General features: G+C 39.5%; 1 protein-coding gene across 2 annotated transcripts in view; it reads right to left on the bottom strand.

The window, feature by feature from the left end:
- srbd1 (S1 RNA binding domain 1) overlaps window positions 1–14666 on the bottom strand; it is a 123768-nt gene that overhangs the window by 56016 nt on the left and 53086 nt on the right. For both annotated transcript variants that reach the window (XM_060072874.1, XM_060072875.1), the window contains exon 16: window positions 12933–13015. In XM_060072874.1, coding sequence (XP_059928857.1) covers window positions 12933–13015 — 83 coding nt within the window. The remainder of the gene's footprint in view (window positions 1–12932; window positions 13016–14666) is intronic.

Raw genomic sequence — 14666 nt, 5'->3', positions numbered from 1 at the left:
TTTGAAAAAGACAAGGAAGGGTTCCGGTTGAGACACCGACACGATGGCAGCATAGAGTAACAGCTCCCGAGTATTTAAAATTCTCCATGCTCCATAAACATCGAATTACATTTAAGAATTGAAAATATTGAGTTAGAGGGGCAAGGATGTCAGCTAGGGGTAAAAAATAAGGAAAATAAATGTGGAAATGCTGACGCGGCTAGTCCTGACAGAGAACCTACGGCTAACCTAGCTTTGATCCTCCAAGAATTAAGAGACTTTCGACAGGACAACAAAATCCAACTGGAGGAAATCAAAGGAGAAATAACAAAAACTAACAATAGACTGGAGGAGGCCGAAGACCGAATCGAAAAGGCAGAAGAAAGATTACTAAATGTCGAGGGTGTTCTGTCAGAAATGTTAAAACTCCATGCTCAAATGGAGACGAAATTAACCGAACAGGAGAGCCGCTCACGACGAGTAAATATCCGCCTATATGGGATTTCAGAAGGGGCCGAAAAGGATAGTGCATCAGTGACTGAGTTTGTAGAACAACTGCTGGGAAATAACCTCGACATTGCTGATACAACAACTCTACAAATCGAGAGAGCCCATCGCTCACTTGGACCTAAGCCACCGCCACACGCACAGCCAAGATCTATCGTTGTCAAATTCGCCAGCTTCCGAACCAAAGAGATGGTACTTCGCAAAGCATGGCAAAAGAAGGGCTTGATGTTGGAAGAAACACGTATTAATGTTGACAATGATTACCCGCCACGCATTCTGCAAAGGCGAAAAGAATATACCGAAGTAAGAAAAGCTCTCAAGGAGCGAGACATTAAGTTTCAAACGTTGTTCCCTGCCCAGCTGAAAGTGAAATTCCGGGAAGGAGAGAAGATATACGACACTGTGGAAGAGGCAACGAAAGATTTGTCTAAGAAGGGATTCAACGTCGTGCCTGTCAAGCAACCTGAGACAATGATGGAGCGCCTACACAAACTAAGTTGGCAGAGAAGTGGACGTGCGCGACAAGTGGAAAGCACTAGCTCTGGAACCTCCCACTACAAAGAGCGGCTGCAAGCCTTCCGAAGAGATGATCCACCCCGGAACGTGGACAGTGGATAGTACCCTGATGCAAACAGATTATCCAACTGATTCAATCTCCCGCCCTGGTTTGGTGAGTTTGATTATGTGACTGGTTAGCCCATAATAGAGCAATGTGACTATTTATGCCCTAGCGACTAAGCTATATTTCTAAGAATCGGGACTATGGACATGGAACTCTGCTACATGGTCACCTCTGAGGGCCCTCCCACTTACCGAGAGGGGGGCTTTCCCTCAAAGCCACCTTTTACCATCTGGTGGAGGGTCACAAACAAGACCCGTATCGTGGAAGACATTTTTATGTTTTTCTTTTATCTTTTCTTTGTTAAATGTTCAAATGTTGTTTGTTTAAAGTTGTTCTTTACTGTAAAGGGGAAGTTTTTCACGCAAATGCAGGACATGACTATTGAAGTAAGCCTTAATGCAAAGTATAAGATTAGCCACATATAATGTTAATGGTTTAAATAACCCAGTCAAAAGAGGGAAAATTTTGTCAAAGCTCAAAAAAGACAAAGTCCAAATAGCCTATCTCCAAGAAACTCATCTAAATGCCACTGAACATGCCAAACTAAACAGAATGGGTATTAAACATGTATTTTCATCATCTGACAAATCAGGACATAAAAGAGGGGTAGCTATACTGCTAGCAAGAGGAGTTAATTATGAACATATGTCAGAACTCACTGATACAGAAGGCAGGTATGTGATGATAATAGGTAAACTAGAAGGGACAATTGTAAGTTTCTTAAATGTGTATGCACCTCCAGGCAGTGGATGGCTGTTTTATAGGAAAATATTTGATTTGATGGCAACAAAAGCACAAGGGGTTGTTATCTGCGGTGGGGACTTTAACATACATCTAAATCCAAAACTAGATGTTTCATCTGGTAAGTCTGAGACTAAACTTATAAGTAGGAGAATGATTGCTTTAATGACAGAATTGGGCATTGTAGATATATGGAGAGAATTATATCCCAATAGCCGAGATTATACTTATTACTCCTCTCCACATGCAGTATACACTAGAATAGATTACTTTTTCACTTTCAGTAGAGACCTACACAAAATTGAGAGGTGTGACATAGGCCCAATCACTCTTTCAGACCATAGTCCTGTATTTATTGCTCTGTCCTTGAACAGAGAGCAACGATCTACACTATGGAGACTGAATTCAAATATATTGAACAATCCAGACACCAAGGAGTTTTTATCAGCAGAAATTAACACATTCTTCGAACTAAATGATAATGGGGAGGTAACACCAGTTATCCTCTGGGATACACTCAAAGCAGTTATGAGGGGTAGAATTATTGCCATTACTTCTTCGCTGAAAAAAATTAGAAGACAAAAGTTACAAGACCTTGAGACCAAATTAAAGCATTTACAAAGGGTTCACAGTGTTACTTTAGATGAAAAGGAGAAACAAGAAATAAAAGAGATAAGGAATGAAATAGAGGAAATGAGCACACAGGAAATACAAAAGAAATTTATATTTCTAAAACAACGTTACTATGAGGTTGGAGGTAAGGCAATGAAGCTTCTGGCATACAAACTAAAAAAGCAGCAAGCAGACAATACAATCTCTAAGATAAAAAACCCAGATTCTGGGGAAATTGAACACAGACTGGAAAAAATCCAGCAAAGCTTTGAAAAGTTCTACAAAAACCTCTATTCTCAGCAACATATTGATAATTCTCCTCACATTGATGCATTTTTGGCCTCACTTGATTTACCCTCGATTTCTGAAGAACAAAATGTACGATTAGCATCAGAAATAACAACTGAGGAATTAAACGCAGCCATCTCTAGGTTGAAAGCGAATCGTTCTTGTGGCCCAGATGGCTTTAGTGCGGAATGGTACAAATCCCTGCGAGAGCAGTTAGTCCCAAGACTACTAGACACATTTAACTGGGTCCTAAAGAAAAATAAAATCCCTCCCTCCTGGAAAGAAGCAACAATTTCACTAATCCCCAAGGAAGGGAAAGACAAGCTTGAGTGTGGCAGTTTTCGCCCTATTAGTGTACTAAACGTAGACTATAAATTATTTACATCAATACTGGCACATAGAATTGACAAGATTCTACCTAATTTAATACATGCAGACCAGACTGGTTTTATAAGGGAAAGGCAAACACAAGACAATTTGAGAAGAACCCTTCACATTATTAATCACATCATACAAAATGGCACAGAGGCAATGCTTATAAGTCTAGATGCAGAAAAGGCCTTCGACTCTGTCAGGTGGTCTTTTCTGTATAAAGTATTAGAAAAGTTTGGCTTTCATAAATCTATCATTGACACATTTCAAGCCCTTTATGACAGTCCTTCTGCCAGGATTAAAGTTAATGGTGCCCTTTCAAAGGCATTCACCTTGGAACGTGGAACAAGACAGGGATGTCCAGCCTCACCCCTGCTTTTTGCATTATTTATTGAACCACACGACAGAATTGTGAAATTAAAGGATTAAATATACATTTTGAGGAACACAAACTAGCATTATTCGCTGATGATGTATTAGTCTACCTAACACAGCCTTCTCTGACATTCCCTAAACTAATGACTGTTTTAGAAAAATATGGTGCTCTATCAGGATATAAACTAAATGTTGAAAAGACACAAGTGCTTACTTTTAATTATGATCCACCTAGTTCCTTGAGAGAGAAGTACCAACTGACATGGGAGGCAGAACATATACGATACCTTGGTGTTAATCTCCCAAAAGATATTTCAAAACTCTCCACCTTGAATTACGGGCCGTTAAACAATAACATTAAATCTGACATACAGAGATGGAGCCTCATTCCATTCTTAAGCCTTCATTTCAGAGTAGAATCCATAAGAATGAATGTGCTGCCGAGATTGTTATACCTTTTCCAAAGTCTCCCAGTGGAAATACCCATGAAACAGTTTATCGAATGGGATAAAATGATATCAAGATTTCTGTGGCAAAGTAAGAAACCTAGGATTAGGTATAAAACTCTCCAGTTACACAAAGATTGTGGTGGACTAGGCCTTCCTTGTCTGCGGGACTATAACTATGCAGCCCAATTAAGACCTCTGGTATGCTGGTGCAACCCATCATATTCTGCGAGATGGAAAGATATTGAGAGCAATATGTCCCATCAGATTCCTTTAGCAGCTGTTATGGCAGACAATAGATTAATGAACAACATGATGGTTAAAAACAACCCCTGGATTAACACCACTTTGAAAACATGGCAGAAGACAATAAAACTGTGATTTGGAAAATACACTAAAAATACTAAGATGGTGTGCTTTTGACACAGATTTTTCTACTAATAGTCTGGACTCCAGATTTAAGACTTGGATCAATGGGGGGCTTACGACTTACTACAGCTTTGTAAATAAAGGAACACTTAAGAGCTTTGAATTGTTGCAACAAGAGCATGGACTACAACGCCAAGATTTCTATAGGTATCTCCAGGTTAGACACTACTTTCAGGGAAATATAACCAGAGCAATAGAAGGGCAAAAGACAGGTATTTTGGAAGTGCTCAAAGGAGCAATCAATTCATCAATATGCAAGAAGATTGTGTCTAGACTATATCAAGGGTTGCGCCAAGCCAGTCCAGACAACACTCTATATATTAAGGAGAAATGGGAAAAGGAATGTGGTCTTTTAATATCTGAAGAAGATTGGGAATGCTTATGCAGACTACAATGGAGAACAACATCCTCAAATACTTGACGAGAATATAGCTGGAAAAATTTGTCCAGATTTTTTATAACACCACTACAACAACGGACCCAATTACCTAGTACAGCCTGCTGGAGGGCCTGTGGAGCAAATGAGGCCAATCATTTTCATATCTTCTGGGATTGCCCAGTACTAACTTCATACTGGCGAGACATACACTTCCACTTGGAAGCAATCTTTAAAGCTATCATCCCATGTAGGTTTGACACTTTATACATAGGAAACATCTCATTTGACTCATGGGATTACAGAGATAAAATTTTGTTACTTATACTTCAGGTGGCAAGCAAAAAAGCAATCTCAAGAAGGTGGTTAAAACAAGACTCTCCTACCATAGGAGAATGGTTGGAGGTGGTTCATGTTATATATAAAATGGAAAAGTTAACCTACTCCCTCCGAATTCAGACTGACACATTCTCTAGGATATGGTCTAAATGGACTGGGTATATTGAACATATAGGCTTAAGATCAGATTTTGTCTGAAGCATTCTTTTTTTTTTTTTTTTTTGGGCTGTATTTGTATATATCTATATTAGAGCTGTCAAGCGATTAAAATATTTAATTGTGATTAATCGCATTAATGTCATAGTTAACTCACGATTAATCGCAAATTATTTTTCTATGCTAAATATCCCTTGATTTTTTTGTCCCATAATTCTTCTCATTTTAATTCTCTTATCAACATGGTGAAGTGCATCGGCTTGCCTTGTGCAAATGATTTTTTATTGATAACAACATTGGCATATACTGATCAAAACAGGACGATACAAAAAAAGAGCCTATAGTGCAATTAAACGACTGCTTTGAACAAATGTCATTTGAACATAGCAGTCAGGCTACTGCTTCTTTGTTTTGAGCCAAAGAAAAATTATTATTATTATTATTTTTTTTTTAATAAAACAATTGCGTTAATCGCGCGCTAAATTTTTTAACGCCGTTAAAATTGGTTTGCGTTAACGCCGTTAATAACGCGTTTAACTGACAGCTCTAATCTATATATATATGCTTGTCCTTTTTCTTTTTATTTAATCTCTCTTAGAGAGGCATAGTGAAACTCCCCCTTGTCTGAACTGTTAAAAAAAAAAAATGGGCCTGGAAAGAAAACTGTTATTGATGAAAATTCCTTGTAGTTATATTTTTGTATTTGGTTTTCTTTCCTTTTTATTGTATTTTGTTTTTCCTATATATCAGGCACCTGTAAATCATAAGGGAAACTTTGTAAAAGGAAAAGTATCCTACGTTGTTTGAAACTTGGTGGCCTTAATAAAGATACAATTAAAAAAAAAGAAAAAGACAAGGAAGGGTGAATACACCTGAACATACGCACATTAGGCAGAACGGGTAAATTAATGTTGTGCACGTCAACGAGTTTTAATAGTAATTTGCAGATAATCTGTTTACCCGTCTGGACAATTTTGGATTAAAGCAAGCAATAAACGTTATACTGCTGAGTATTGACGTCTTTTGGCAATATCTTCCACTCGATGATGGTTTAATGTTTTTAATAATGGCAGGAGGTGAGCACCTTGTTCAGAGGAGTCTGTGGGCACGTTGGGTTTATAGATGATTTCATTATGATCTGGATAGTGATATTCAAGATAAGATAATAATGCTAAATGGAACATGATGCTGGGATATTTTCTCACCATCACAGAAATGTAAATAGAAGAGGTTTGATTTGTAAGACAATGCTACATTTTTGGGGGGGGGGTTAATATTACACTATAAAAAAAATTATATCAGCAAAATAAGTCAAGGCAATATATTAGTTGTTTTTTGTCCAACAAGATATTTGTTCCTTCCATGCAGGCCCTAATTATCTTAATAACATATTATAACTTGTTAGATTTTATTACTGGTTGTGAGTAACTGCTTGAAACTAGAATTAAAATAATTATAAATCTGTTTGATCAACACTGGCATCGAAGCAAAAAACTGCTTTGCCAAAGTAAGAATTTCGCATTTCATTCATCTTATCCTTAGCCAGTGCAATGTGAGGCCTCAACTTGATAAGCCATGACATTTATTTCACAGTTCGTACGAAATGGTTGATATTCCAAACGATAAATCCTAGAATCATAAAGAAAACAGTTTTTGATCATTGAATCAATGAATTAATTAAAGGTCAAACTGAATTAATTAAAATGGTTACCGGCACCACTGAACTACCTTTGGACATCACGGCCATGTTTTGTTGATAATACATTAGTCAAATGCCTCTTTGAGTATTGGTATTCGTAATTTTTTGTATAATAGCTGCATATGTATGCATTTTGTGTTTTAGTGGACTTCTGTTTTGTTCTGTGTTAGTAATTGACTGAATGCATCAGATTTACATTTTAACCATTCAGTCGATTCTTTTATCCAGAGCGACTAGGGGTGTACACGTATATGTACCGAACCGTCACGGTACAGGCACTTCTGGTAGGTTACAGAGGTGATGGCGAATGTAAAGGCTTGCTTTGCGAAGCGGAATTTAAAACTTGAAGTCGGGGTTCCCCCCGGACTGTTTAGCCAAAGTATACTACTCGGACTCCGTAATCCGACTCCGTAACTACGTAGACCCCTCGAGCATTCGCAGTTCTCGGTCGTGATGTCGGATACGCAATGCAATTCTCATATGTTGACTTCAAACCATGTAAGCAGTGAGGTAAATAAACTTCAAAAGCTCTTCAAATCTTATTTGGTGTTTTATTGGTCCTTAATGTGCAAAGTAAACAATGTACAAAGTAAATAAGGTGCAAAGTCAAACCAGAGAAGTGATTCCGGAAATTATTTTGTTAGAGGACCAATCCCAGCCCTTGCCGTCTCCGTTGCGTCGACGGATAGTTAAAAAATATTGGATGCGCACGTAAGCTACGGAGAGGGTCTCTGACAGGCTCTCTGGTTACGGAGAGGGCTCTCCGTGTCTACGTACAGCACTTTAACATGCACACGCATTTGAAAAGGCACCATCCAGGTGTTATGGCGCATTTCCACCGGCGGGTGCGGGTCGGTTCGGTGCGGCTTGGTGGAGTAGTGACGCCTTGTTCACACTACATGCGTCTGTTACGGCTCACTTTTCCACCGCCAACAGAACCCTTATGGTGAGGCGGGGTTTAAGTCGTAATAAATATATAATAAATAGTGATGTCAAGCGATTAACATATTTATTAATCGCATTAATGTCATAGTTAACTCACGATTTACCGCGAGCAATCGCGATTAATCGCAATTCTTTTTTCTATGCTAAATATCCCCTGATTTCTTTGTCCCATTAATTTTTCTCATTTTAATGCTCTTATCAACATGGAGAAGTGCATCGGCTTGCCTTGTGCAAATGTTTTTTTATTGATAACAACATTGGCATATACTGATCAAAACAGGACAATACAAAAAAAAAGCCTATAGTGCAATTTTAAACGATGAACATACAAAGATACTGCCTTGAACATAGCAGTCAGGCTACTGCTTCTTTGTTTTGAGCCAAAGGAAAAAAAAAAAAAATAAAAATAAATGCGTTATTTAACGCCGTTAAAATTGGTTTGTGTTAACGCCGTTAATAACGTGCTTAACTGACAGCACTAATAATAAATAAATAAATAAATATAAGGAAAAAGAAGAATGTGCACAATTAACAAAGCTCAATAATGTAGGACGTCCAAGAAGGACGGCAAACCTTTGCGCGTCATTTTCTTCCATAAACGAAGCTTTCTCCGTTACGCAGAAATACCTTGCGGCTAATGTGTTTGTTTGTTATTATCCCCGTCACACGGAAGTGTGATTCTGTCGACTAATCAACGGATGGCGCGTGTAGCTCAAACTTGCCGAAACCCTTTCAGGCATCTCAGTACCCAAACAGAGGAGTACTGTGAGACGAGTATGGCTCAATACGGCTCAGTCCAGGTCACGCCCGCTTTTTGTGGTGGAAACCTGATCTGTGCCGCACCTTTGCGCACCGAACCGACCCGCACCAGCCGGTGGACATGCGCCATTACTATCACCCTGCTGTGAAAAAGAAAGAGCTCTGCAAACCCAGCTCACGACACTATTTCAACAATCCCTTTCTGGGAATTCAGAAATGCAAATGCCATAACCAGGTTTATTGGTGTTTTCATTGCTGCTGAACTACGGCCTTGCTCCGTTGTTGACAAACAAGCTGTTTTTTTAATTTTCCCCTTAACTATGAACCATACCGTCTTATACCGTACCGTGACTTCAAAACCGAGGTACGGCCCGAACCGACTGACTATTGTGTACCGTTACAACCCTAAGAGCGAAATACACTAAGTAGCCTACATTTGTGAACAGAAAGTGAAGCAACAAAATGTTACAATCAAGAATATTTGTCTATCTACGATAGATGGAAAAACAATCTTAAGCAGCGTACCACTCCCAGCACATACTGCCGCCTTCTAGCCTGGCTATTGCCAGACCAAGCTCAATCATAGATTGCACGTTGGTCTGGGCAGGCTGCTGTCATTTTCTTCAGCACAAGAGGCGTGATCAACAGGCCTAGTTCAGTTGTGTTAAACCAGCCAATAGCATGCCAGAGGGAAAAGCCAGCTTGGTGATTGGCTCCCGCAAAAACGTATCAGAAGCAGAATGAAATGTATTGCTCTTCTCCAGACCCTTCTGCAGGGCGAATACAATTTGCCAGCAGAATGGGCTGGGGTACCCAGTCTAGCCGCCGTCATCATTTGACGCTAATTGCTTTACTAGTGCATTCATTGAATTATAATGAGTCATATTGAAACTGTGGTTCAGGTATGATCATGCCATCTTTCAGTAACTGGTACTCGGGTGCTAATGAGTCTCTTATGTTCTGATAAACCAAGCCTTGACTAAGATGCTTTCTAACAGAAATGCTAAATGAAGTGATAATTAGATAACGACGAATGATATAGGCAGAGAAAGTTGTGATGGATGAATGGCTAAAGCACAGGACTCTCAGCCAAGGGTTCATGTCCTGTGTTCATTTTTAGATTTAATTGAATTTACTTTCCCTTATTTGGTTTCTGTTTAGGAAACACTACTTGGCAAGGTTAAGTTTTGCCTAAATAAGAACAATTGGCTTTTTGGTTATGGTTAGAATTGCACATTTCATTTAGATATCTGTCCCTCTTTCTAATTTCCTCAAGTTTCAGTCTCTCTTTGATCTCCTCTATTCCAGTTTCTTACTACTCAGAGGGATTGTGAACATTATAAACAGGCTACAAGTTAAATAACTTACACTATATGAAAGATGGCAAAAAAAAGAAAAGAAAAAGAGAGCGAGAGAGAGCGACCTTGTTTGTTTTCGGCTTGAAGTGAATTGACATCCAGATCAATGGATGTGTGTGTGTCATCCTATTAGTCTTATTGGACTTTTATAGTTGCAGTCTAGCAATAACACAGGTGTGTTTGTGTAAAAGACGTGTGCTGGTCAAAGTGACGGCCCTTCTTGTGTCTTTCAGCACATGTTTATTTACTCCATCAGATTATGGTTTGTTGACCAAGTCACACGATCTGAGTGCAAGGGGTGGGGGTCCCATGGTGTTCAGAAGAGGCCGGTCGGAAGGTGATGAGAGACGTAAAGTACATACACTCTCGTGGATACACACAGAAACACACAAGCACACGTTAAAATAGCATCAGAGTTAAAATGCCCAATGTTTTCTGTCTATTGATCCTTTCCTGAATAAATAATATACCTACAAATAACATTCACTTTCTAAATTCAGTTCAGTAACCAAATGTTAATTATTTCCCTTGATTGACTTTTCTGAGTGAATGAGGCACGATACAGTGGAATTACTTGTGTTCCATCAATGGGGCAGCCATGCTTATTACTAGCTCATTTAGTGCTTAGCCTGTGTTGCATTTAGGTTGCCTGGACACAAAAATTCTGATCTCATCCACTCTCCTTCCATTGCACCACACCTTCTATAAATGTTTAGCTCCATCCTCTCTCGCCTCTTCTTTCACACACTGTGTCTCTCTCTCCGTTTACTTTTTTTACAGTGCTCTCTAAAACAGTATTTTCCAAGACCTTTTAGTCAGTCAGTTTTTAGCTGCATTTGATTGGATTAATAGTCTGTAAATAGTAGGTAGGTGCACTGAGGTAATCCTTGTCCCGCCTGTCTCCAACACACACACCCACACACACCTAATGCCAGTTTTAACTGCACAAACACAAGCATGAGTATACAAACAGAACATGTGTGAGTTTATGTAGTCCAAACATTATGACTGACTATACGTCATTGCGTATCTCCATTAATTGACTTGGCTATTGCTGGTGGCATCATCTGTTGACACAGGCCAAAGCCAAGTTTGTTCGCTCTCTTAGCAGCCGGCCTGCTTTATTTTACTTCCTACATTTCCTTTCTGAAGACAAACACGCAAAAGCTCAAGCACACCCACAAATTATAGGATATACTAGTCCTAGACAACCTCTGCGTTATTGCTACATGGCAACTATAAAAGTCGAATAGGTCTAATCGGATGACGCACACAAGCATCAAGCAACAACACACAATTTGAAGGGCATTAAAATCCGGCACAGCTGAAACAGGATCAAAGGACAAGACAGCCTTCAATTGACAGTGATCAGACCAGACAAACTTCTAGCAAAACTAGCAAAGTTAGGGACAATTTTGATAAAAACCTGCCATTCCGCCACAGAATATAGGCAACTGGCTAGGTTAAAATATATACTCCGGCCACTTAAAAGAAAATGTGTCATCTAAATAGGCAACACAGTTAGTTTATCTGTCAGTGAGAACAAACAAGAAAAGGAAGGAAAATTAATGTGGCAGGGGCATTCTTAAATCGCATCACTATGGACTGGGGGGATTTGCCAATAACCTTTCATACGATCAAACTTTGATAGGAATTTGGCTGTACCCACCCGATCAACACAATCTTCCAGACGGGGTATGAATCGTTTTCTGCATTGAATTTCCTATAGTCAACGCACATACAACGAGCCCCATCAAGTTTTGTAATGGGGACAATAGGAGAGCTCCACCCACCATCACTGGGATCTATGATGCTATTCTTTAACATGTATTCATCTCTTTCCTTATCAACTGTTATTTTCCAGGGTTCACCCTATAATGATGTGGTTTTATAGGGGCTACCCCAGCCAGAGGTCAAGGCTGAGACTGTAACAGTCAAGGCTGAGACTGTAACAAATGCACAACATCTTTTTAGCTGAGAATCAGATTAAAAGGCTAACCCATTATCAAGATGGGCCATGAGAGTGGTGTGGTCAAATAGAGTTTCTACAGGTGGAGTCGGGTCATTCTATTCTGGATCAAGAGGGGTATCTGGTGCGGCCTTGGACCCAATACTGTACAAGCAGCAGCCAAGGGTGGCCTGTCCTGGGATTTCTTCAACATGTTAAGATGGCACACCTTGGACGACTTCCTCCTAGCAGGGGTTATCATTACATAGTTGACGTCACTTAACTTTCTTTCTACCTCATAGGGCAAAAGAGCTTTGCTCCAAACGGATTTCCAGGTATAGCAAGTAAAAGTTTCTAGAGGGTGCAACTTGGCTACCTCACCAACAAAAGATAACCGAGTAGAATGAAATCGACAATGAAAGAAAATGAAAAAAAATGAAATGAAAATGAAAAAAAAGAAAATATACAGTATATATATTTCAGACCATTATTTCATAATGCAACTTTTATTGCCACATTATCTCATCGTCCTCCGAGTCCATATATTGAAAAGTATTTCTGAAAGGTTTTCAATACAGAAATTTATCAAATAAATGTGGCATTAAATTAACGTTCCCTGAAATTAAATAAAAGTTTTTCTTCATTTCGATATTGATTTATTTATACATTTATCTAAATGCAAATATTTACTGCCTCATTATTTATTCAATAGCCATATGTATTTATTTACTCCAGCAATTTCTCGATCATATATACTCACACACCTTTTGTTGACTCAGTCCTTTCCTTTGTGAACTGAATAATGTGCTGTTTCCTACATCCCTAGCATTTATCTGTGTATACTTTGCTCAAATAGACACACTAATACAAGCGATGGGTAGAATTTCCTAAAACATGATACTGGGTACAATGCTGAGGGTACATTCCCTTAAGGGCATTAGCTAAGAATATGCATAATACCTAAATGATGGTCAGAATTACCTGGTATGTTCCTATTCCTATGTGCTTGGGGTCGATCTTCACCAGCTCAGCCAAGGGATCCTGAACACGTCTGCCAATGGACACTGCACACACACACACACACACACACACACACACACACACACACACACACACACACAGTATTATGTTCCCAAATATGAAGGGTGAAATTATAGTTATTGAAACAAAGGTGGAGAACACAGATTGTCATCATTTGTAATTGTAATGGTCTTATCTGGAACTCAAATTCAAATGTTTGCTGAATAATTTGCTAATGACATTAAACAGCCCAAGCCAAACCTACTCAAGAAAAGTAGCCACAATGGATTCTGAACTGGCACTAACGACAGCTTGTGCAACTGACAATAATCCAAACACTCCACCTAATGTTTTTTTCACATTCGTAAGTTTGTGCATAAGAGTGAGTGAATGAGTCAGAGAGATAGACACAGAGTCTGTTTGTGTTAAACACATTCAGGAAGTCCCAGAAATGTGAGGGGGAAATCTCCCCGTATCATCTTCCTTCTATTGTATTATTCACCTACTCACCTATTCCCTGGCCTTGGTGGGAGGCTGCTGCATGAAACAATATTTGCATAGGGATGGAGTTTCAGCCCTGGCCCTGCTTACTACGCCTCCCAAAATATCTCCTCTCCCTCCCATTTGTCGTACATGTATACATCGCTCTCTCTGTCCCTTTTTTTTAAACATTTAATAGTGGAGCTGCACAGAGTAGAGATGAGGAAGAAGAGAAACGCCATCAGGAGATGGAGGTGCGTATGGGGGGGCATGGAGACCGGAGGGAGGGAGAGGAGATTACAAATAAAGAGAACAGCTCATACCTTACTGTGCGTTCACACCAAAAGCCAAGTGAACATTCTACCCGCGTGAATACACAAGTTTGAACGTGCAAACTTCAAAACACTCGCCAGAGTGTTTAAGAATATTAGAGGAGGGGCTCTCTCGTGAACAACTTTTCTTTCCACAAATTCATTCTCAAATCATGCCTGAGAAAGCCACCATTGCGAGTCTTTACTTGTTGTGAAAGAGTACCAGAGACGTCAGAGAACCCAACACTCTAGCAGCCTTTTCAAGAGACGGGTAATATCATAGAGCTGCAGGAGTCCGCAAATGCCAACAATTACTTTCTTCTCCATTTTGCAGGAATACTAAAAGCGGTGAATTGTAAATTGGCAGTGAACTCAAAATTATAATGATCAAATGTATAATTTGGTGAACTGAAAGGTTCCTTCAGCCAGTTGTTCCACATGGGTCTAAAGACCATTACATTTTAGGCAAATTAATCATATAAATAATAAATCAGGTCAACATTTTACGGAGGCGAATATACCACTTAAATCGTGGCAGTGCTAAAGATTTTGTGGGTTCAAACCCACGCCTCATATAGCTAGTGCATGCGAGCGTATGGGTCTGCAATATTTTTGATAATAAGTATTGAGGAAGTAAACTGTTGAAAAACAAGAACTTTGGGTACCTTAAGGTAATCCCTGTTTTTTTGATAACAGAGTGAGGTGTTTCACTATGGGAATCAACTAGGCGTGACCAACTACGGAAGCTCCAATTGCACCACGTCTGTCCTTGACGGACAGGTCGGACTGTGACACAGGGCCCCACCCCCTGCACTTTTACAGTCGACCCACCCTCCTTAAATCATTCTATACCGGTTTCTTTCCGGGTAAATGCAAGGAGGGACGTGTTGGTGAAACACCTCAC

This window comes from Gadus macrocephalus, chromosome 15 (genome assembly GCF_031168955.1).
Source record: "Gadus macrocephalus chromosome 15, ASM3116895v1".
NCBI classification, from domain to species: domain Eukaryota; kingdom Metazoa; phylum Chordata; class Actinopteri; order Gadiformes; family Gadidae; genus Gadus; species Gadus macrocephalus.
This window is presented reverse-complemented; position numbering and strand designations above follow the sequence as displayed.